Below are 23,603 nucleotides of genomic sequence, written 5' to 3'. Positions count from 1 at the left end.
ATATATATATATATATATATATATACACAGTACAGACCAAAAGTTTGGACACACCTTTTCATTCAAGGCGTTTTCTTTATTTTCATGACTGTGTGCAAAGCAGTAATCAAAGCAAAAGGTGGCTACTATGAAGAACCTAGAATATAAGACATATTTTCAGTTGTTTCACACTTTTTTGTTAAGTATTTCATTCCACATGTGTTAATTCATAGTTTTGATGCCTTCAATGTGAATCTACTATTTTCAGAGTCATGAAAACAAAGAAAACTCTTTGAATGAGAAGATGTGTCCAAGCTTTTGGGCTGTACTGTATATATGTATATAATAATATATATATATATATATATATATATATATATATATATATATATATGTATATGTGTGTGTGTGTGTGTGTGTGTGTGTGTGTGTATATAGATATACAGTGCCTACAAGTAGTATTCAACCCCCTGCAGATTTAGCAGGTTTACACATTCGGAATTAACTTGGTTTTGTGACATTTGGACTGTAGATCAGCCTGGAAGTGTGAAATGCACTGCAGCAAAAAAGAATGTTATTTCTTTTTTTTTTTTTTTTTTTTTTAAATTGTGAATTTATTCAGAGGGTCATTTATTATTCAACCCCTCAAACCACAAGAATTCTGTTTGGTTCCCCTAAAGTATTAAGAAGTATTTCAGGCACAAAGAACAATGAGCTTCACATGTTTGGATTAATTATCTCTTTTTTCCAGCCTTTTCTGACTAATTAAGACCCTCCCCAAACTTGTGAACAGCACTCATACTTGGTCAACATGGGAAAGACAAAGGAGCATTCCAAGGCCATCAGAGACAAGATCTTGTAGGGTCACAAGGCTGGCAAGGGGTACAAAACCCTGTCCAAGGAGTTGGGCCTACCTGTCTCCACTGTTGGGAGCATCATCCGGAAGTGGAAGGCTTATGGAACTACTGTTAGCCTTCCACGGCCTGGACAGCCTTTGAAAGTTTCCACCCGTGCCGAGGCCAGGCTTGCCCGAAGAGTCAAGGCTAACCCAAGGACAACAAGGAAGGAGCTCTGGGAAGATCTCATAGCAGTGGGGACATTGGTTTCAGTCAATACCATAAGTAACGTACTCCACCGCAATGGTCTCCGTTCCAGACGAGCCCATAAGGTACCTTTACTTTCAAAGAGTCATGTCAAGGCTCGTCTACAGTTTGCTCATGATCACTTGGAGGACTCTGAGACAGACTGGTTCAAGGTTCTCTGGTCTGATGAGACCAAGATCGAGATCTTTGGTGCCAACCACACACGTGACGTATGGAGACTGGATGGCACTGCATACGACCCCTACAGTCAAGCATGGTGGTGGCAGCATCATGCTGTGGGGCTGTTTCTCAGCCAAGGGGCCTGGCCATCTGGTCCGCATCCATGGGAAGATGGATAGCACGGCCTACCTGGAAATTTTGGCCAAGAACCTCCGTTCCTCCATCAAGGATCTTAGAATGGGTCGTCATTTCATCTTCCAACAAGACAACGACCCAAAGCACACAGCCAAGAAAACCAAGACCTGGTTCAAGAGGGAAAAAATCAAGGTGTTGCAGTGGCCTAGTCAGTCTCCTGACCTTAACCCAATTGAAAACTTGTGGAAGGAGCTCAAGATTAAAGTCCACATGAGACACCCAAAGAACCTAGATAACTTGGAGAAGATCTGCATGGAGGAGTGGGCCAAGATAACTCCAGAGACCTGTGCCGGCCTGATCAGGTCTTATAAAAGACGATTATTAGCTGTAATTGCAAACAAGGGTTATTCCACAAAATATTAAACCTAGGGGTTGAATAATAATTGACCCACACTTTTATGTTGAAAATGTATTAAAATTTAACTGAGCAACATAACTTGTTGGTTTGTAAGATTTATGCATCTGTTAATAAATCCTGCTCTTGTTTGAAGTTTGCAGGCTCTAACTTATTTGCATCTTATCAAACCTGCTAAATCTGCAGGGGGTTGAATACTACTTGTAGGCACTGTATATATATATATATATATATATATATATATATATATATATATATATATATATATATATATATATATATATTTATATATATATATATATATATATATTTATTTATATATAGCTACAAAATATAGAATAAAAAAATATTACTCCAATAAATACCCATATTTATGTAAAACCAAAAATAAACATAGAGTACACATATTTGGTATTACTGCACCTGGACCAACCTGATCTATGAAACTGTCACACTATTTTACCCCTACCGCACAATAAAATAAATATTGAAAAGCTGCGTTTTTATCACATCACCAAACAAAAAGTGCAAGAAAAGACAATCAAAAAGTCATATATAAATATAAATGTTATCCTTGAAAATATCAACTTGTCCCGCAAAAACAAAACATTTCGTGATGCATTTACACTCCTATATTTATTCTTTGAGGGGTATAGTTTCCAAAATGGGGTCACATGTGAAGTTTCTTGGCACCTCAGGGGCTCAGCAAATGCAAACATGGTGTCAGCAATCTATAACAGACATAATGGCGCAACAAAATTCAAATAATGCTCCTTCTGTTCTGAGCCTTGCTATGCATTTAAACAGTAGTTTCTGACTACATTTAGGGTATCTTTGTACTCAGGAGAAAATGTACATCAAATATACCAGCCCATTTTCTGCTGTTACCCTTCTGAAAATAAAAATAATGGGGCTAAAGCAACATATTAGTTGAAAAAAAAGTTATTTTCATTTTCACATCCCATTGTTGTAAATTTGTTTGAAGCACTTGTTGGTTCACAATAATCACCATACCTTGAGATGAATTCCCTGAGGGGTGTAGTGTTCAAAATTGGGTCATTTGTGGGGAGTTTCTGCTGTTTTGGCATGTCAGGGGCTTTTCAAATGCAACATGATCTCTGCAATCTGTCCAGCCTTCCGAGCAGTTCCATGTGCCCAAACAGTAGTTTTCGGCCACATATGGGGTATCAGTGTAATCAGGTGAAATTGCACAACAAATTAAATGGTCTATTTTCTCATGTTACTCTTGTGAAAATTGAAAAGCAACATTTTTGTGAAAAATAACAATTTTTTCTGCTTCCACTTTGTTTTAATTCCTGTGAAGGATGTAAATGGTTAACACACTTTCTAAACATAGGTTTGAATACCCATAATGGTGCAGTTTTTAATAACAGGATCACTTTTGGGCATTTTCTGACATGTGATCCCTTAAAAGTCATTTTAAATGTGAAGTGGTCCTTAATAAAAATAAGTTTTGTAAATTTCTGTTTGAAAAAACCCCCAAAACATTTCTGCTAAACTTTTAAGCCATTTACATTTCTAACAAAAAAGATGTTTTAAAAATTATACTATCTAAAGTAGACATGTTGGAAGTGTTTATTGATTATCTTTAGACATATTACCATCTGTTTTTTTAAATGTCAAAATTCAAAATTGGAAAATTGCAAATATTTCAAAATACTTAACAAATTTCTAATTAATCTTTTCATAAATAAACGCAAATCATATTGACCCAAATTTACCACTTCCAAAACAATCTGAGAATCGCCTGGGAAACATTTCAGAGTTATTACCACATAAAGGGATACTGGTCAGAATTTACAAATTTGGCCTTGTCAGGATGGTCAAAACTGGCTTTGGTGGGAAGTGTTAAATGGAACTTGTTTGGTCGAAGGTGGTTTCTGATCTGCGTGCAGATTAAAAGCACAATAGCACAAAAATAAGCTCAGCAGCTTGATAGATTGAACGTTGAGAGTCAGTGTGAAATGTCTTTTGTTCATTTTAATATCTGCTTTTTCTCACTGGGTATGACTGTTTACTTGTCACCAAAGATATTCTGTTCTGCAGAATGTTGTCCTATAAAGCTAGTCAGCAAAACCTCTTTGTCGCATATGCAGCACCAATGAGGTACCAAAACAGCAGAAACACCCACAAAATAGACCTCATTTGAAAAACTTCCTCTGTGGGTTTAAAATACCACAGACCTAGAAAGAATTCCATAAGGGGTCTATTTTCTAAAATAGGCTTACTTGTAAAGGTTTCTGCTGCACTTTCACTGCCATACCATGTGCCAAAGCACTACTTTTTGACCACAAATGGGGTATTGTCACGTTTGAGAGAAAATGTTTAATAAATTGTTGGGTACGGTTTCTCCTCCTTGTAAAAATTACAAATATGGGGCTAAAATAACATTTTAGTTTAAAAAAAAAAATCAATTTTACATTAATTCCTGTAAAATCCTTGAATGGTTAACAAATTTCTTGACAGCGGTTTTGACTATTTTGAGAGGTGTACATAATATGACATTACTTTTTAGTTTTTCCCAACTTGAAACTTTCAAAATCACTTAAAAATGAATAGAAAGATCTATGTAAAAAAAAGAAAAATTGCTGCTTAATTTTTAAGCCTTTTAACAACCTAATAAAATAAAAGTATGTGCGAAAAATTATGTATGTGTAAAGTAGACTTGTGGGAAATGTTTTTTGTTTTTGTTTTTTTTGTTTGTTTTTTGCGTACTATAAATATCTTGTTTAAGAGTATAAAAATTAAAGCTTTGAAAATTGCTAATTTAGCAAAATTTTTATAAAAAGAGTTATTTTTATAAATAAACATAAAACATAAGTTTCCAACTAACTTAAAGTACAAAGTGTCACACAAACAAAAACAATTTCACAATCACTTGTGTATATATATATATACACTGATGTTCCAAAGGGTAACAATGTTTTGAATTTTAGACTTTCAGGCTCCATATCTTACCATCCACTACAGCTCTCAGCATGAGACTACCTTCATATTATTAACAATCATCTTGGCTAACTCATACATAAATTTGACTTGCAATTATTTAGCTTATGATTAGTTATGCAGAGTCTTGTCATGTTACTATCTTGTTCATGGTGGTGGAAAAATCTTTTTCTTCCTGCATACTGGAAATTACAACCTGTTCTCATATTCCCTAATAGCTCAGTGTGTTATTTGGTTGATTTCCAAATAAAAGGTCACTGGTTCGAATTGAGGAGCAGCCATGAAAAAGGTTTCCCAAGAAAAGAGAAACCGCATCATCTAACTCGATAGTGGTATCTCAGACAAGTATATTGCCAATCTGCGTTATATAACTTCAATGATAGTTGGAAGAATATAAAATAAAATCCATCCATCAATTCAAAAGCCAAGAGGTGGACGTTCAGGCAAAAAATGGGAGCTAATCACAAGGTCTGTCAGTTCTGGCGCGACAAACACGGCAGTGGAGGTGGTTCATATGCTTCATAATAGTGAGATTACAGACATCTATGCAAGCACCGTGCCATGCACATTACACAAGTTGGGAATGATGGCCCAAAAAAGGTGAAGAAGCTTCGACTTCAATACCATCATAAGAAGCGTCCGTCTGAGTTGCCAAAAAACGTCTGAAAAGTGTACAGTAGAGCATTGAAAAAGGGTGATTTGGAGCGATGACACAAAAGTTAATTGACTAGGTTCTGATGGGTTCAAATGATCCTGGAAGAAACCAGGGAAAAAGGGGTTAATGGATCTAGAAGTTGAATGAACTGTGAAGTTTGGTGGAGGAAGCCTGATGATATTGGGTCATTTCACAACCAAAAGCGTTGGATACTTGACCAGGATCGATAGTGGTCTCAATGCTGAGTATCCTACAAGACAAGTTACTTCATACACTCAAGTAATATGAGTATGAACGACAGTGTTCTAGCAGGACAACAAACTGAAGCATACGTCAAGATTGGAGAAGAAATGGTTCAATGACAATGAAGTAAAGTTGCTGGATTGCCCCCCACAGTCCTCAGACCTCAACCCAATCGAACACTTGTGGGTAGTTGAAGGAAAAGCTGTATTTATACCAAAGTGAGTCGACTAGTATGTATCAAAGATACAAAGGAGATAGTATGCAAAAGAGACCTGGGATCAGATTTCAGTCAAGAAATGCTTGAATCTGCTCGATAGCATGCCCAGAAGGATTTAGGCAGTGTTGAAAACCAAAAGAGATTTACAAAATTCTAGCACAATATTATGGTACTATTTACAAAATAGTACCACAATATTATCCTGTATTGCACATTGTACAAAATACTAGCAAAATAATAAAAATTTAAATTTAGATTTTTAGGAGCAAAATATTAACAATGCAGTGAAATAACAATAATCTGCTCAACTAAACCTATGCTAAATAGTTGCAAGTCAAATTTATGTATGAAATGGCCAAGATATTGTCTATGAAATGATAGTAGTCTCACAAGCAAAGCTGTAGTGGATGGTGAGGTATGGAGCCTGAATGTCAAAAGTTCAAGTCATTGTTACCCTTTTGCTCATCAGTGTATAAGCATTCCAAAGGTATTATCACATAAAGTGATGTATCAGTATTAAACAAATATGGCTGCCATAAAATCCTGAATAGTGATGGGTGAACCCACAGAAAAAAGTGGCGCATCTTTTGCACCATTTTCCGCGACCCCTAGCGTACTCATTTTTCGGGATCTATGGCCCAGTGATGGCTTATTTTTTGCGTCTCAAGCTAACGTTTTTAGTAATACCATTTTTGTGCAGATACTACGTTCTGATCGCTAGTTATTACATTTTGTGCAAAATTTGCGGCAACCAAAAAACGCAATTTTGGCATTTTGAATTTTTCTTGCCGCTACGCCGTTTACTCATCAGATTAATTGATTTAATATTTTGATAGATTGGGCATTTCTGAATGTAGCGATATCAAATATGTGTATTTTTTTCCCTTTCATTTTCAATGGAGCAAATAGGGGGTGATTTCAACTTTTATTTATTTATTTTTTTCTTTTATAAATTTAACTTTTATTAACATTATCAATAACACAGGAAAACCGTATTGTACAGAGTAAAGCACAATGTCAGAACACAAGCATTGTATTGAGGAATTGTCAGCAGATCAATTCCTAAAATATATACTGAGATATTGAGATACTGAGATATTGAGATACTAAACTCAAGACTGTATAAACAACGATGAGAACTGTAACCAACTACTGTCGGAGGATCAACATAAAACCTTTTTATACTATATAACAAGGCCACCTTAGAAGAGTGAACAAAACCGGGGCCGTAATTCAAGTGTGAGTTGGCAGAATAGAAGATACTGATTAAAACATGAACAAGAAAGAAAAAGAGAGAAAAGAACGTCAGAGACGAAAAAGGTGGGAGGGTTGGGGTCAAAAAGGGTAGGTAAATTTGTCAGGATGGAGGGGGATTGGGGGGGGGGAGTTTCCAGACACTGACAGTGCAAATTCAACCTGTCTCCAACAGTGAAATGTAATCATCAGATCCCTTAAACTCTGTCCAGTTATACCAGGTTCTAACAAACCGGTCTTGAGAGTTGTGAATTATGGAAGTGAGGTTTTCGAGCAACATCGTCTCGTTTATCCTGGCGAACCACATTGCCATCGTAGGAGGGTTATCTTTTTTCCACAAGAGAGGTATGCAAGCTCTGGCTGCCGTGATTAAGTTCCGTAGTAAGGAATTCTTGTACTTTTTCGTTGAGATGTTACAATGATGTAAAAGGACAAGGGCCGGATCCAGAGCGGTGGTCAAGCTAGTAACTTTATGTATAACTGTTTGTGCATTGTCCCAAAACGGGGCAAGGCGCCTACATGACCAGAAAATATGCATCAGACTACCATCCTCCTCATCAAATCTCCAACAGAGTGGGCTCACTTCTGGGAAGATTGAGTGCAGTCTAGTAGGAACTCTGTACCATCTGGTGAGCAACTTAAAACTCGCTTCCTGATCACGGGACAAGATAGAGGATCGATGGGTCAGAGAACATATCTTTTCCCATTGGGCCTCAGAAAACTGGATTTGAAGATCGTCCTCCCATTGTGATTGAAATTTGGTTTTAGTGTTCCCAGTGGGTGTGTTAATAAGATTATATGCCATAGAAAGGTATGTCTAATGGGACCCGTGCTCATACAGTCATGGCCAAAAGTTTTGAGAATGCTACAAATATTAATTTTTACAAAGTCTACTGCTTAAGTTTTTCTAATGGCAATTTGCATACACTCCAGAATGTCATAAAGAGTGATCAGCTTAACAGCAATTACTTGCAAAGTCAATATTGGCTAAGAAAATGAAAATGAACTTCAACCCCCAAAACACATTTCAACATCATTGCATTCCTGCCTTAAAAGGAGCAGCTAACATTGTTTTAGTGATTGTTCCATTAACACAGGTGTGGGTGTTGATGAGGACAGGGCTGGCGATCAATCAGTCATGATTAAGTAAGAATAACACCACTGGACACTTTAAAAGGAGGCTGGTGCTTCGTATCATTGTTTCTCTTCAGTTAACCATGGTTATCTCTAAAGAAACACGTGCAGCCATCATTGCTCTGCACAAAAATGGCCTAACAGGGAAGAGTATCACAGCTACAAAGATTGCACCTCAGTCAACAATCTATCGCATCATCAAGAACTTCAAGGAGAGAGCTTCCATTGTTGCCAAAAAGGCTCCTGGGTGCCCAAGAAGGACCAGCAAACGCCAGGACCGTATCTTAAAACTGTTTCAGCTGCGGGATCGGACTACAAGCAGTGCCGAGCTAGCTCAGCAATGGCAGCAGGCTGGTGTGAATGCTTCTGCACGCACAGTGAGGCGGAGACTGCTTGAGCAAGGCCTGGTTTCAAGGAGGGCAGCAAAGAAGCCACTTCTCTCCAGAAAAAACATCAGGGACCGACTGATATTCTGCAAAAGGTACAGGGATTGAACTGCTGAGGACTGGGGTAAAGTCATTTTCTCAGATGAATCCCCTTTTCGATTGTTTGGGACATCTGGAAAACAGCTTATTAGGAGAAGAAGAGGTGAGCGCTACCACCAGTCTTGTCTCATGCCAACTGTTAAGCATCCTGAAACGATTCATGTGTGGGGTTGCTTCTCAGCCAAGGGAATCGGCTCACTCACAGTCTTGCCTAAAAACACAGCCATGAATAAAGAATGGTACCAGAATGTCCTCCAAGAGCAACTTCTCCCAACTGTCCAAGAGCAGTTTGGCGCCCAGCAATGCCTTTTCCAGCATGATGGAGCACCTTGCCATAAAGCAAAGGTGATCACTAAATGGCTCATGGAACAAAACATAGAGATTTTGGGTCCATGGCCAGGAAACTCCCCAGATCTTAATCCCATTGAGAACTTGTGGGCAATCATCAAGAGACGGGTGGACAAACAAAAACCAACAAATTCTGGCAAAATGCAAGCATTGCTTATGCAAAAATGGACAGCTATCAGTCAGGATTTGATCCAGAAGTTGATTGAGAGCATGCCAGGGAGAATTGCAGAGGTCCTGAAGAAGAAGGGTCAACACTGCAAATATTGACTTGCTGCATTAACTCATTCTAACTGTCAATATAACCTTTTGGTACTCATAATATGATTGTAATTATATTTCTGTATGTGATGTAAACATCAGACAAACACAATTAAAAACCAGACAAACAAATCATGTGAAAATTTAATTTTGGTGTCATTCTCAAAACTTTTGGCCATAACTGTACATTCCTTTTCAAAAGGTGTCAAAGAGTTAGAAAAATGGGATCTTGGAGGAAGGGATTTCAAGAAATGTGTCAATTGGTTGGCTCTCCATACATCGAGGGCACGGGGAGTTTAGAGCTCATAAGTTGGTCCTTTGTTGGCCAGGCGTTTCCACTACCAAAGTGTAGTACTCTGTGATAGCCCTTTCTCATGATTGACCGGAAAATCCAGTCTTCCACGGAAAAAGCGGATTTCCCAAAACCGATTGGGGGAATATGACGACGACGACGATTGGGGGAATATGTATGATCTAATGAATGAATTATCGCAACATGCCAAAGTATCCCCGATTGTGGGGTGATCTCTCAGATGTTTTACTCTGCTAGAACCCACCCATGAAATGCCCGGTAAATATACATCTGTGAAGTATTGTTCCACTCCTACCCAGGCCTTCATCTCACCGTTCCTATACCAGTCCAGAATTCTGGAAAGATGAGTGGCTAAGTAATATGATTTGAAATTAGGAAGTGCGGTCCCTCCAGCCGTCTTGGAGCGGTGCAGGATCTTTCTGCTAATTCGTGTTGGTTTGTCTCCCCAGATGAATTTAGTTTGGATTGATGTGAGGCTTTTAAAGAATGATGAAGGGACCATAATTGGGAGGGCTTGAAGGATATATAATATCCTGGGAAGGATGTTCATTTAAAAATTGCAATCCTCCCAAACTTTTTTTTTTTTTTTTTAATTTTTTAAAACTTTTTTTTTACTTTTTCTTTTTATTTTACTAGTCATCCTAGGGGATTATAAGGATCAGCAGTCTGATCGCTCATTCATCTCTGTTGATCACAGCTACACAGCTGTGATCACCAGAAATACTCACCTCTTGTTACAAGCAGCACTCGGCTGGGTGAAACAGGAGTCATCACATGAGTCATGTGAGCTACAGGAGTCATCACATGACCCTGTGCTACCATGGCAACCATCGGCTCACAGTGATCATGTCACAGCGCCGCCGAAGGGGCTGGGTGAGTGAAGATTTACCGCAGCAGGCATTTAAATCGCTTTGTCACATTTTGACAGTTCGATTTAAGAGGTTACCAGGCGCGAGTGGATCGCGGATCCACCTATGCCTGTGAGGCACAGGTGTCAGCTGTTTAAATCAGCTGACGTGCAAGAATCGCCGACGGCTGCCCGCAGCAGCTGCCGGTGATTACATCTAATAGTCTTGGGACGTAATGTTACAGCCCATGGTCATTAAGGGGTTAATATATTAATTAATAACGATTGTATTTTTTTTATCAATTTCAGGAATTTGGCTATTTTTGCATATAGGCTTGGCTTATTATACATAACCTTCTGCTTTATAATGCTTTTGTGCAATGTTACATAGTTATCACTTGTAAACTTATATAGTTAAACTCATTTTTTGGCACACAATTGGTTACAAAAGTTTTAGATATAAAAAAAAATGTTGCAAGGTAAAAATGTTTTTATCAATAGAAGTGTTACTTTATTTATCTATTAAGAAAATGGAAAATGAATAAACAAAAGAAAAATCTAAACTAAACCAATATTTAGTGTAACCACCCTTTGCGTACAGCATCAATCCATCTAGGTACATGTACACACAGTTTTTGATGGAAATCTGCAAGGAGGTTGTTCCAAACAACTTGGAGAACAATCACAGATCTTCTGTGGTATAGGCTTTTGGAAGTCCTTCTGTTTCTTTATGTATTACCAGACAAATGTGATGATTTTGAAACCAGGACTCTGTGGGAGCAATTGCTTCAAATCTATGACTTCTTGTTTAAGCTGCAATTAGTTCTTAATGACTTTGGCTCCAAATTTATTCTGCAGACGTACAATGGCTCCAAACATACAGCCAATCAGATGCCTCGCTAATAAAATTTATTGATGGATATGTATCTCTTTGAAAATTCCAGTGTTGAGGACACCAAATCTCTAATACTTCTTGAACCGTTCTCCAGCCTTGCAGTGAACAAATTGTCTTTTGTTACAGCCAAATAATGTTAATTTTAACTCAGCCCATAGCACCTTTTGCCATTTTTCTGCAGCTGAGACCCTCATCACAGAGGTGTCTGGCCCAAATGTAAAAGACTATGACTCCAAACATGCAGCCATTGTCATTAAGAACTATCTTCAGTGTAATGTAGAACAGTTAGCCATATGGAAGTGTTGATATGGCCTCACAGAGCCCTGATCTCAACATCATTGAGTCTGTCTGGAATTACAACAGGAGACAGAAGGATTTGCACAAGTCTACATCCACAGAATAATGCTTCCTTTATTTGTAAAGAATTCTTGTTTATTTAACCCATGCTTCCTTGAAATGTTTACACAGTACTGTATGTGTGAGTATATAAGGTTAAAACAGATCTGGCAGAAGTCATCACGTCACGTCAGGGAATACACAGACCTATAGCTATTCAGTCTCTATATTCTCTGGTGTAATTTGAGACCCCAAAAAAGAAATTAAATGCATGATTTTACATGAGTGCTGACTGCCCCGTTTTACCTTCTGGACTTCTGCTTGTTATGGATGGTCACTAGAAGGTTGAGAACCACAGAAGACTTTGTTTAGCTGCTGATTGAGTACCAGATTGTCTGGTCAGTGTAAAATAAATGGCAATTTGAGCAGTGTTAGTGCCATCTTCTGCTTTGGAAAAGTATTTAAAACAGATTTGTCTCGTAATTGCTGCCCAAGTTTAATACATTTTTCTATTTAGATCTGCCTACTTTTAAAATTGAAGGGAGATAGCCTGGTGGATTCTGGCTGTAGGATCCTGCTGATCTGGGCTTGTTGGAATATCATAACAATAAGCCAGCATGTTTTGTAATGAAAAAACCCGCCAGAACACGTTATAACTATAAATAAAATACTGAGCGCACACTCTTATTTCAATATGTGAAGTGTTTAATTGTAGACGTGGTACATACATAGTAGTAGGTGACGGCGACAGGGAACAACATTTCAATCTAATTGGTCTTGGTCACAGTTTTGCTTAGACAAACGTAAATAACTGCTGGCACTCCCGTGCCTAAGTGAGGCTTAGGCACGGGTCGTTTGTCTAAGGGACAGTATTACCAAGACAGATTGTTTGAAATGTTGTTCCCTGTCACCTTCACCTATTTTGTATGTATCACATCTACAATTAAAGATTTTGCTTATTGAAAGAAGAGTGCGGTGATTCCCTCCAGATTGCTACAAGGGTTATTTATCATCTGTTCATTGATGCCTTAACATTATAGCTGTGTGCATGCTAATCTCCTCTACTTCCATCAGTAGATAGGAACATCAAGGGAAAACCATTTTTTCTCGCCGCGCTTGTCACCACTCCAGAGGCGGAAATTAATACATCCAAGTCTTTATTAAGAAACCTGTATACAGGTCAACGCGTTTCTGGGGTCACAGCCCCCTTCTTCAGGACAAAAATAGCAATTCGATGTTTTAATTTCCGTCTCTGGAGTGGTGACAAGCGCGGCGAGAAAAAACGGTGTTCCCTTGATGTTCCTATCTGCCTGATTCTCCCGGTGCTGCAGCTATCTCCACTTTTTGATGTTCTTCCAGGTGTTGTGACCTTTCACAACCCCTACAGGTGAGTACATTCCTTCACCTCCTCTCCTCTCATATACCGGGTAAGACCCTATTGCACCTCTTCGGCCACAGGTTCTCTGTTTTATTTCTACCTCCATCAGTAGACATTTTGTGAAAAGGACATCTTGTTCAATCAGTGAGGAAGACGGCACTAAGTGCAGGAGATGATCCTGTATTACTTATGCATTAGTAATTCCACACAATCATTCCCAAAACACATTTGTCAAAATAAAGATCACAATTAAAATGTCAATATGAATATAATTGGGACGAACTACAATCTTTACATTTTATGCCTTTGTGTACTGCATTTTGCTGCATATGATTTTGAGTAAATCTTTCAATATTTTAGAGTCTGAAACCACCAAAATTAAATATTAATATTTTAACTATTTATAGGGAACATTTCTGTAAGCTCTTTATACATCATATAGTATTCATTATAAGAATAAACTAATCAGTAGCTACATGGGAATTTCCAGGCTGCGTTACTGGTAAAACAAATACCTGAGAAAGGTATCTGCTCCACAGTTCAATCTAAAACGCCCATGGAATCAAATATATCTTACCTTGACTTTTTGCATTGAATGGTAGGAAAGGTGGTGGTCCTTTTACGTTGGCTTGCTTTGGATGTCTTTCAGGAAAATAACCAGATGTGGAGACAAAATTTGGAATCAGCAAGAGCAAGAAGATGCTGTTTTCTAAATTCATATTGCCAGGCTTATTCTGTACAAGGAAAAGAAAGACACTTTCATTCTATTTGCTGATAGGAAATAAATGTTTCAAACTTACAAAGTGGTATTGCCACAACCTTATATGTACTCCCGATATTTCAGAGAGTGTGGCTTGCATAATTCGTTGCAAACATAGCTCCTGTGTGGTGTTTGGAAAGGAAAAGTATGACTAAATGAAGCATAAATAAAAGAGTCTATTACTGTACTGAAATTTCAGTAAAGTGCAGACCAATAACTGACAGTTCCCTGAAGTTTGTTTTATATGTTCTGACTAAAAAAAAATTGAGTTAGAAAAGAAAACATATAAAAAGAAGCAAGCCATATAACATTACCTGGGTTTATATGCTGCCGTAATGAGTTCTGAATATATTCGCTGCTGTCTGCTTTTAGTTTCTACAGACTATATTTAGAAGTTCCTCTCTCGTCCCAATTTTAAAAGATGGCACATTTTAAGGTAAAAATATCCTTAGCAGTATTGTAATAATCGTTCACTCAGTTACATTCCCAAGCTTGTGAAGAAAGTATGTCCTTTTGTGCTCACTGCTAAATTAATTTATTTATACTTTTATGCAAATCTTACAATCTGCATAAATTAAGCTCCTCCTTCAGAGAGGAGAGCGCTAATTATTCAGATAGTTCCTAAGTGCAGGAATGTGCAGTCGGGCCAATTTCAACCATTGTTGTGGTATTAGTCATGTTTAATGTGAAATTGGTTCCTAACTGGTAATCAAGGTGTTTCAGCCAAAAACACAAATGCTTCATTCTGTAAAAGGAGTTCTTGAAAGATCATGTTTGCAAAACACACTAACAAAATTCTTAATCATAGTTTTGAAAGTGACATTAATTTGATACAAATGTTTTAGTTTGCATACATTGCTACAAATATTTATGCACATAGCAACAAGTCAGACGCTGGGTTTGATTAGGCTAAAAAATTTTCATCAGGCCAAAACAATATCGCTTCTGATCACTACACGTTGGGACATATTTTCTGCTCGTTTATATCAGGTTTATTTTCAAATGATAAATTAATTGCTTTACCCTTTAACCTCTTCACGACACATAACATACTGGGTATGTCATGGATCATGTGAGGTTAATCCCCACTGCCTGCCGTGTGCAGTCCGTGGTGATCTGCGCACATAGCAGCTGATTTCAATAACTGACATGTGTGCCTACCAGGCGCGAGTGGAATCGCGTTCCACCCCTTAGGCTAAGTTCACACAGGGCATCTTTTGCTGTGTTTTTGGTGCGTTTTTGAGGTCACAAAAATGCACCAAAATGCATGCATTTCCTTCTCCCATCAAAGTCTATGAGATTTTGATTTTGCTGTCCACATTTGGCATTTTTTGTTGGCTGCATCTTGGCTGCGTTTTTGAAGATGCAGCATGGGAATTCTTTTAGCATTTTCCAGTGTTTTTGAGCACTTCCAGTTAATAGATTTGACTTAAAAAAATGCACTGGGAAAAATGCGGTAAAAATGCGGTTTTAGTGCGTTTTTTTGGCACATAAATGCTGCATCTTTGTGGTAAATAAAGATGCCAGGTGTGAACATACCCTTACATCTCAAATTCTGAAAACAAGATGTATCAGCACAACGCCATAAGCATAACTTACCCACCCCCATCGGAAGTCATGTGATTTGATCACGTGACTTCCGGTGGTTGCCATGGTATTACAGAGTCATGTGATGACTCCTGTAGCTATCATGAGTCACTTTCTTTCACTGCCGGCAGACAGTGAGACTAAAGCAGCTTTTCTCCAGATCTTAGCTGTGTAGCTGTGATCTGGAGAAATGGAAGAGCGATCAGACTGCTAATCGTTATAGTCCCCTAAGGGGGTTATTAAAATAAAAAAAAAGTTAACAAAAAAGTTTTAAAAAAATAAAAACACCTAAAAGTTCAAATCACCCCCCATTTGGCCCATTGAAAATTAAAGGGTTAAAAAAATAAAAAATATATACAGATTTGGTATCGCCGCGTTCAGAAACGCCTTTTCTATCAAAATGTAAAATCAATTAATTTGATCTGTAAACGGCGTAGCGGCAAGAACATTCCAAACTGCAGAATTACATTTTTTGGTCGCTGCAAATTTTGCACAAAATGTTATAACACGCGATAAAACGTAGCATCTTCGTAAGAATAGTACCATTAAAAATGTCAGGTCGAGATTCAAAGATTTAACCCCTTAGATAAAAGTAAACCTATACATGTTTGGTGTCTACAAACTTGTACCGATCTGAGACATCACACCAAGACATCAGTTTTATATAGTGAACATGGTGAATAAAATATCCCAAAAACTATTGTGCGATCGTACTTTTTTTGCAGTTTTTCCACACTTGAAATTTTTTTGCCGTTTTTCAGTAATCTATATGGTAAAACTTATGGTTCCATTTAAAAGTACAAGTTGTCACACAAAAAACAAACCCTTATATGGCAAGATTGACGGAAAAATAAAAAAGTTACAGGTCTCGGAAGAAGGAGAGGAAAAAAAACAACAAAATGGGAAAAAAGGGGTTAAAGCGGGAGTGCACAACATGCTTGAGTCCAAGGGCCATGTTGTCAGATCAAATTAATTACATTGACTGCAATGTTACCAAAGTATTACCTTCTGAGGCATATACTTCAAATTCAGAGTATGTGCCATAAATATTTATTAGGAGGTAATTACATTTATAGGGCTCCCACCTATCAGGAAGAAAGAAACACCCTTCTCATGGGGTTGCAATCCAGAAATTAAGAAACCATGCATTCAGCTCTATTTTGTAGTCTATGCCAGACACAAAAACAGTTGAGTGTTTTCCTTCTTCAATAAAATACAATGAATATAGCAAAACACTTGCGTGGCCACTTTTTCACCTCATCTATTTCTCTCTGTGCTACCAGAGTCTGAACTCCCCCTTTCTGTCAACATATGGCTGCTCCAGAAATGTCCACACAGCACACCATTTCCTAACTGTGTTGTACACCACTATTCATGTCTATGACATGAAAAATAAATGTGACCGGACACTACGCAGATAGTTGACAACCACACAGAAGAGTATCCCAGGCCACAAGTTGTGCACTCCTTCTTTGCATATGTTAAAGGAAGCTGCCATTTCAAAAAGCTTTTGACATTTTCATAGTTTTGACCTATAGGTGCCCAGGTGTTGAGTAGAGTTGAGCGATGTTCGATTCGAACGGTTCGCCAATTTCATGTTCGAGTGATTTTGGGGGTTGTTCGAGTCGTTCGACGAACTCGAACGATTTGCTTAAAGTTCGGCAGTTCGAGTTAAGTTCAAGAATGGTTCGATCACCAAAAGCTTGGCTTTTCACAGTAAGTACGTGCGCACGTTGTGTATCTCCATGCGTCCTGCATCCCCAGCAAAATCCCTCTCTCTTTCCTACTCACCGATCACGGGCGTTTCACTGCATGGCTGTCAGAAATCTCCGGCAGCTTTTCCTCATTTGAAAATGGCTGCCGCTTCATTATTCAATCAGGTATTCCATGCCTTCCCCGCCCACCGGCACCCATGATTGGTTGCAGTCAAACACGCTCCCACGATGAGTGACAGCTGTCTCACTGCAACCAATCACAGCCGCTGGTGGGCGGGTCTATATCGTGTAGTAAAATAAATAAATAATTTTAAAAAAATGCGGTTCCCCCCAATTTTGATACCAGATGGGGAGCGCCAGGTTATGGGGAGTCCACCACCCTAACAATATCATCCAGCAGCCACCCGGAATTGCTGCATCCATTAGATGCGGCAGTCCCGGGACTACACCTAGCTCATCCTGAATTGCCCTGGTGCAGTGGCAATTGAGGTAATAACGGGGTTAATCATGACAAGCATCTCCCCGAGACACCTTCCATAATTAACCTGTAAGTGAAAGTAAAGAAACACACACAGCGAAAAATCCTTTATTTGGAATAAAAGACAAAAAAACACCTCATTTACCTCTTTATTAATCCCCAACAACGATCCAGGTCCAAAGTAATCCACACGAGACTGTCAGCTCTGCTACATGAAGATGACAGGGAGCCCCGTAGAACACGAGCGCTCTGTGTCCTCTCCACGCAGCACCTGAAGTGAGCCGCGATGTCACCGGAGACTTCAATCTGCAATGCAGAGGTCAAGATAACCAAATCTTCCTATGTTTCTCATTAGAGGCAGTGGTTAGAGATACTGCCTAGGGAGCATTAGTTCACGAGATCAAGTCCCGGCCGCCCCGGTAAAGAATTTAATTTATTTTTAATTTTAAATTATAATTATTATTTATTTATAATTATAATTTTATTTAATTATGCACTGAGGGGAGGAGCTGGACATCAGCTGTGAGCCGCGGGCCACACCTCTAAAATCAGAGCAGTTCACAGAATGAGGCTGCATTGCTCTCTCCTTTCTCTCTTGTTCTCTCTCTCTTGTTCCCTCTCTCTCTTGTTCTCTCTCTTTCTCTCTCTTTCTCTCTCTTTCACTCTCTTTTTCTCTTTCTCCCTCTCTCTCCTTTCTCTTCTCTCTGTCTTCTCTCTCTCTTCTCTCTCCTCTCTCTTCTCTCCTCTCTCCCTTCTCTCTCTCTCTTCTCTCTCTCTCCTCTCTCTCTCCTCTCTGATGGTGATGGTGCTTCTATGAAAGCGCCATTTTCTGGGGCAGCTGCAATTCACAACAGGGGTGCCAAGAAAGCTTGGGCACCCTGCGCTGCGGATTCCAATCCCCAGCTGCCTAGTTGTACCTGGCTGGACACAAAAATTGGGCTAAGCCCACGTCATATTTTTTTTAAATTATTTCATGAAATTCATGAAATAATTAAAAAAAAAAAAAAAGGCTTCCCTATATTTTTGGTTCCCAGCTGGGTACAAATAGGCAGCTGGGGGTTGGGGGCAGCTCGTAGCTGCCTGCTGTACCTGGCTAGCATACAAAAACATGGCGAAGCACACGTAATTTTTTGAGGGGGCAAAGAACTACTGCATACAGTTCTGGATGAAGTAAAAGGTTGCCCAGCTCACCTATATAATGGAAGCCAAAAAGTCCTGGATTGTGCACGGAGGAAAGCAGTTGAGCTAGTCCATGTAGAAAAGAGAGGATTTTCACCAGCACATGAATCCAGGCAACTTGTATCTTTAAAAATGAAGATTCTTTATTCACATATTATTAAAAAGTCCATGCTGTGGTAGTCAAGCCCATGTTAGAGAGGACGCGTTTCGAACATCCAGTTCTTATTCAGTCTCTCAAAGAGAGAGAGACTGAATAAGAACTGGATGTTCGAAACGCGTTTTCTCTAACATGGGCTTGACTACCACAGCATGGACTTTTTAATAATATGTGAATAAAGAATCTTCATTTTTAAAGATACAAGTTGCCTGGATTCATGTGCTGGTGAAAATCCTCTCAGTTCTGGATGAAGTATGCTGAGCCTTGTAGTTCTGCAGCTGCTGTCTGCTGTCTGTCTGTATGGAAGAGAGCAGACAGAAGCTGCAGAACTACAAGGCTCAGCATGCTCCATTCACTAGTGTATGCAGGAGAGCAGACAGCAGCTGTAGAACTACAAGGCTCACCATGCTCCATTCACTAGTGTATGCAGGAAAGCAGACAGCAGCTGCAGAACTACAAGGCTCAGCATAGTCCTTCCAGGACTGTATGCAAGAGTTTTTTGCCCCCCCAAAAAATGACGTGGGCTTTGCCATATTTTTGTATGCTAGCCAGGTACAGCAGGCAGGTACGGCTGCCCCCAACCCCCAGCTGCCTATTTGTACCCAGCTGGGAACTAAAAAATAGGGAAGCCCTTTTTTTAATTATTTCATGAATTTCATTAAATAATTAAAAAAATATCGACATGGGCTTCGCCCCATTTTTGTGTCCAGTCAGGTACAACTAGGAAGCTGGGACTTGGAATCCGGAGCACAGGTTGGCCCGAGCTTTCTGGGCCCCTCTGCTGTGAATTGCAGTCCGCAGCCGCCCCAGAAAATGGCGCTTTCATAGAAGCGTCATCATCTGGCGCTGTGTCCAACTCTTCCAGCAGCCCTGAAGCCGGGTGGCTTGCTGGGTAATAATAGGTTAATACTAGCTTTGTTTTACTAGCTAGTATTAAGCCAGAGATTCCTAATGTCAGGCAAGTTTGACCCGGCCATTAAGAATCTCCAATAAAGGGTTAAAAAAAAAGACGCCACACAGAGAAAAAATACTTTAATAGAAATAAATACACAGACACACTTAGAGACTCCATGTTTATTACTCCCTCTCATTCCTCCACGATCCTAGTCTTCTGTCTTCTTTCTCCTTCAACCCATGCAGCTCTGGTACATCAGACAGCACTGCATGGGAAGAAGACGCTACTGCTCCCCGTGCAATCTAATCACTCAGTGAGAGGGAGCAGAGGCTGCGGGCTGTAAGCGGTGACGTCCCTGCTGCCACCGTTGCTAAAGTAATCTGACAGGCGGTTACTATTCCCGGTGCCACAATTCACCGGCTGTGGCAGCCAGTCCTTGTATGTGGGCTGACTCTGTGAAGAGTGCCCACATGCAGGAACGGGGAAACCGACCATGTGCCAGAGCATTTCGCCGGTACACGGAGATGCACAAATGAGCACCGCGTACCGGAGAGATTCACTGACAGGACCTAGCATGATGTCTAGCCATGTGACCAGTCTGTAGCCAATGAGATAATACACACGTAACTGGTCACATGCTATTTTGACGTCACGGAAGGTCCTATCATCAGTGCTGGTTACCGGGAGGATGCATCGATTATCGGAAGGAAAAGCGAAGGGAGACAGAGTGCAGGATGCTTCGCGGGGACCTGTAAGTGTAATGGCAATGTTTATTAACTGTATGTGTACATGTATAATGTGATTTTATGTGTTTGTGTTTGCTTGCCATTGTTTTCAATGGGGTTCGAAGGGGTTCGTCGAACGTTCGCCGAACGGAGCCTCCGTTCTACGAACCGAACTTGAACTCTAGGGGGGTGGCTCATCTCTAGTGTTGAGAATGCTGAATTCAGGTGAGGACTGTGCTTGGTTTTATGTGGCTCTCCTTAAAGAAGCAGGGTATGTGATTTACAAATTCATGAGCTTTCCACCACTTCATTTAAGTAGGTCTACGAGCACCCAAATCTCCACAGATCAAAATTTCTAACATGTCAAACATTTCCTAAAGCAATAGTTACTCTTTATTCTTTGAACATATCTATTTTTTTATCTACAGTATCTACTAATATGTAATGTATAATGTATTGTTCTTTATATAAGAACAGAAAAAGGAATAAACCAGTTTCGATTTAAAATCTTCAGCCTGCATTCACACAATGGTAAATTCCATCGCTGTATTCACACGCATTGTAAATTCCATCTCCGTAGAAAGACAGACACAGTTTGTCACATTATTATTGAAATAGGAGTTGGGTTTGCCTTACCCGGCTGTAACAATTAAAATTGTGATGGTGTGGTGGTGCTTTGCTAAATATACTGTTTACATCCAGCCTTTGCTGAAGATTATAGCAGCTGCTTGGACAGGTCATCGATATGAAATTGGTACAAAGAAACGGTTATCCAAAGGATAGGTCATCAAACTATTGCAGTGCAAAACCCCTGTAAACAATGCATTTGCAAATATTTTTATGTAGATTAATTTTGTAAACTAAAACAGTAAAGGGAATCTCTCAGAACATTTGTATTAATGTCTATGACTTTGTAAGGTGAGCCTGCCAACACCTGCCATCCAAATACAAAATAAGTTTCTTCCTCTACGCTATGCATCAATTTCCAATCTCCAGCACATGTTGTTGCTGTTATCTAATGTTATACATATGTTTTTTTCTAATAAAACCCAACATATTTAAAGACTAAATAACCTTAAAATAATGTATGTCAATAGTATAACATTAGATTAAGTCAGCCATTTACATGATTAACATTAATCAAATGGCCATAACATCTAGGAACTCTTATGGCCTTGCAGGTCAGAAAGCCAGCAAGAACCCAGACTCAAGGAATGGGGGGGGGTAGTAAATGCCCTTTTTAGTCAAACTGGACATCTCCTATTGACTATAGGGAGGGGTTGAATAAAACAAGGCATTTAATATTCAAAGTACTCGCCTCTTTATTTGTCTATGGTCCAGTTAGACCTGCGATTTCCATAATACAATATAGGCTATCCTGGTAACTTGAGTCCAGGGACAGGCATATAGAAAATTGGTTAAACAATGGCAATAGGTTCACATGTAGAGTCAGCCTAAGCTGATTGTGATCCATAAACCTTTCCTACCCTCAAGTTCAGACATTTTTATTTTCCTTTTTTTATATATATAACTATTGTTTGTGTGTCGCCATATTTTTCTCCTTTTATATACCTTTTCTTGTAAGCACCATATTTTTTAATATGTTGGTCCTTGTGTGCTCTAAAGAATCCATATCCTTTCAGAGAGTGTAGCCTTTTGATTGTTGTACAACAGTATATATTTTGGGGACTCATCACACCGTTTGATGAGTGCTGGCAGCGTGTTGTGTATCTGGGGTTTGTGGACTATGTTTGAGTGTGATTAATGCTCACTTGGCAGCTTATAAGAAGGTTACTGAGGGTAAGGAAATACAGTGTCTACAAGTAGTATTCAACCCCCTGCAGATTTAGCAGGTTTGATAAGATGCAAATAAGTTAGAGCCTGCAAACTTCAAACAAGAGCAGGATTTATTAACAGATGCATAAATCTTACAAACCAACAAGTTATGTTGCTCAGTTAAATTTTAATACATTTTCAACATAAAAGTGTGGGTCAATTATTATTCAACCCCTAGGTTTAATATTTTGTGGAATAACCCTTGTTTGCAATTACAGCTAATAATCGTCTTTTATAAGACCTGATCAGGCCGGCACAGGTCTCTGGAGTTATCTTGACCCACTCCTCCATGCAGATCTTCTCCAAGTTATCTAGGTTCTTTGGGTGTCTCATGTGGACTTTAATCTTGAACTCCTTCCACAAGTTTTCAATTGGGTTAAGGTCAGGAGACTGACTAGGCCACGGCAACACCTTGATTTTTTCCCTCTTGAACCAGGCCTTGGTTTTCTTGGCTGTGTGCTTTGGGTCGTTGTCTTGTTGGAAGATGAAATGACGACCCATCTTAAGATCGTTGATGGAGGAGCGAAGGTTCTTGGCCAAGATCTCCAGGTATGCCGTGCTATCCATCTTCCCATGGATGCGGACCAGATGGCCACGCCCCTTGGCTGACAAACAGCCCCACAGCATGATGCTGCCACCACCATGCTTGACTGTAGGGATGGTATTCTTGGGGTCGTATACAGTGCCATCCAGTCTCCAAATGTCACGTGTGTGGTTGGCACCAAAGATCTCAATCTTGGTCTCATCAGACCAGAGAACCTTGAACCAGTCTGTCTCAGAGTCCTCCAAGTGATCATGAGCAAACTGTAGACGAGCCTTGACATGACGCTTTGAAATTAAAGGTACCTTACGGGCTCGTCTGGAACGGAGACCATTGCGGTGGAGTACGTTACTTATGGTATTGACTGAAACCAATGTCCCCACTGCCATGAGATCTTCCCGGAGCTCCTTCCTTGTTGCCCTTGGGTTAGCCTTGACTCTTCGGACAAGCCTGGCCTCGGCACGGGTGGAAACTTTCAAAGGCTGTCCAGGCCGTGGAAGGCTAACAGTAGTTCCATAAGCCTTCCACTTCCGGATGATGCTCCCAAGAGTGGAGACAGGTAGGCCCAACTCCTTGGAAAGGGTTTTGTACCCCTTGCCAGCCTTGTGA

The 23,603-nt window shown here is 39.6% G+C and overlaps 2 protein-coding genes across 2 annotated transcripts in view; one reads left to right on the top strand and one right to left on the bottom strand.

Moving 5' to 3' along the window:
- The window catches only part of COL10A1 (collagen type X alpha 1 chain), a 30,682-nt gene extending 16,830 nt beyond the window's left edge, over positions 1-13,852 (bottom strand). The window contains exon 1 of the mRNA XM_075340035.1: positions 13,699-13,852. Within this exon, the coding sequence (XP_075196150.1) occupies positions 13,699-13,840 (142 nt within the window). The 5' untranslated portion in view covers positions 13,841-13,852. The remainder of the gene's footprint in view (positions 1-13,698) is intronic.
- Positions 1-23,603, top strand: part of NT5DC1 (5'-nucleotidase domain containing 1) — a 422,920-nt gene that overhangs the window by 84,118 nt on the left and 315,199 nt on the right. The gene's annotated exons all lie outside the window — the stretch shown is intronic.

This window comes from Anomaloglossus baeobatrachus, chromosome 3 (genome assembly GCF_048569485.1).
Source record: "Anomaloglossus baeobatrachus isolate aAnoBae1 chromosome 3, aAnoBae1.hap1, whole genome shotgun sequence".
Taxonomy (NCBI): domain Eukaryota; kingdom Metazoa; phylum Chordata; class Amphibia; order Anura; family Aromobatidae; genus Anomaloglossus; species Anomaloglossus baeobatrachus.
Note: the sequence above shows the minus strand (reverse complement) of the source record. Positions and strands in the feature narration are given on the sequence as shown.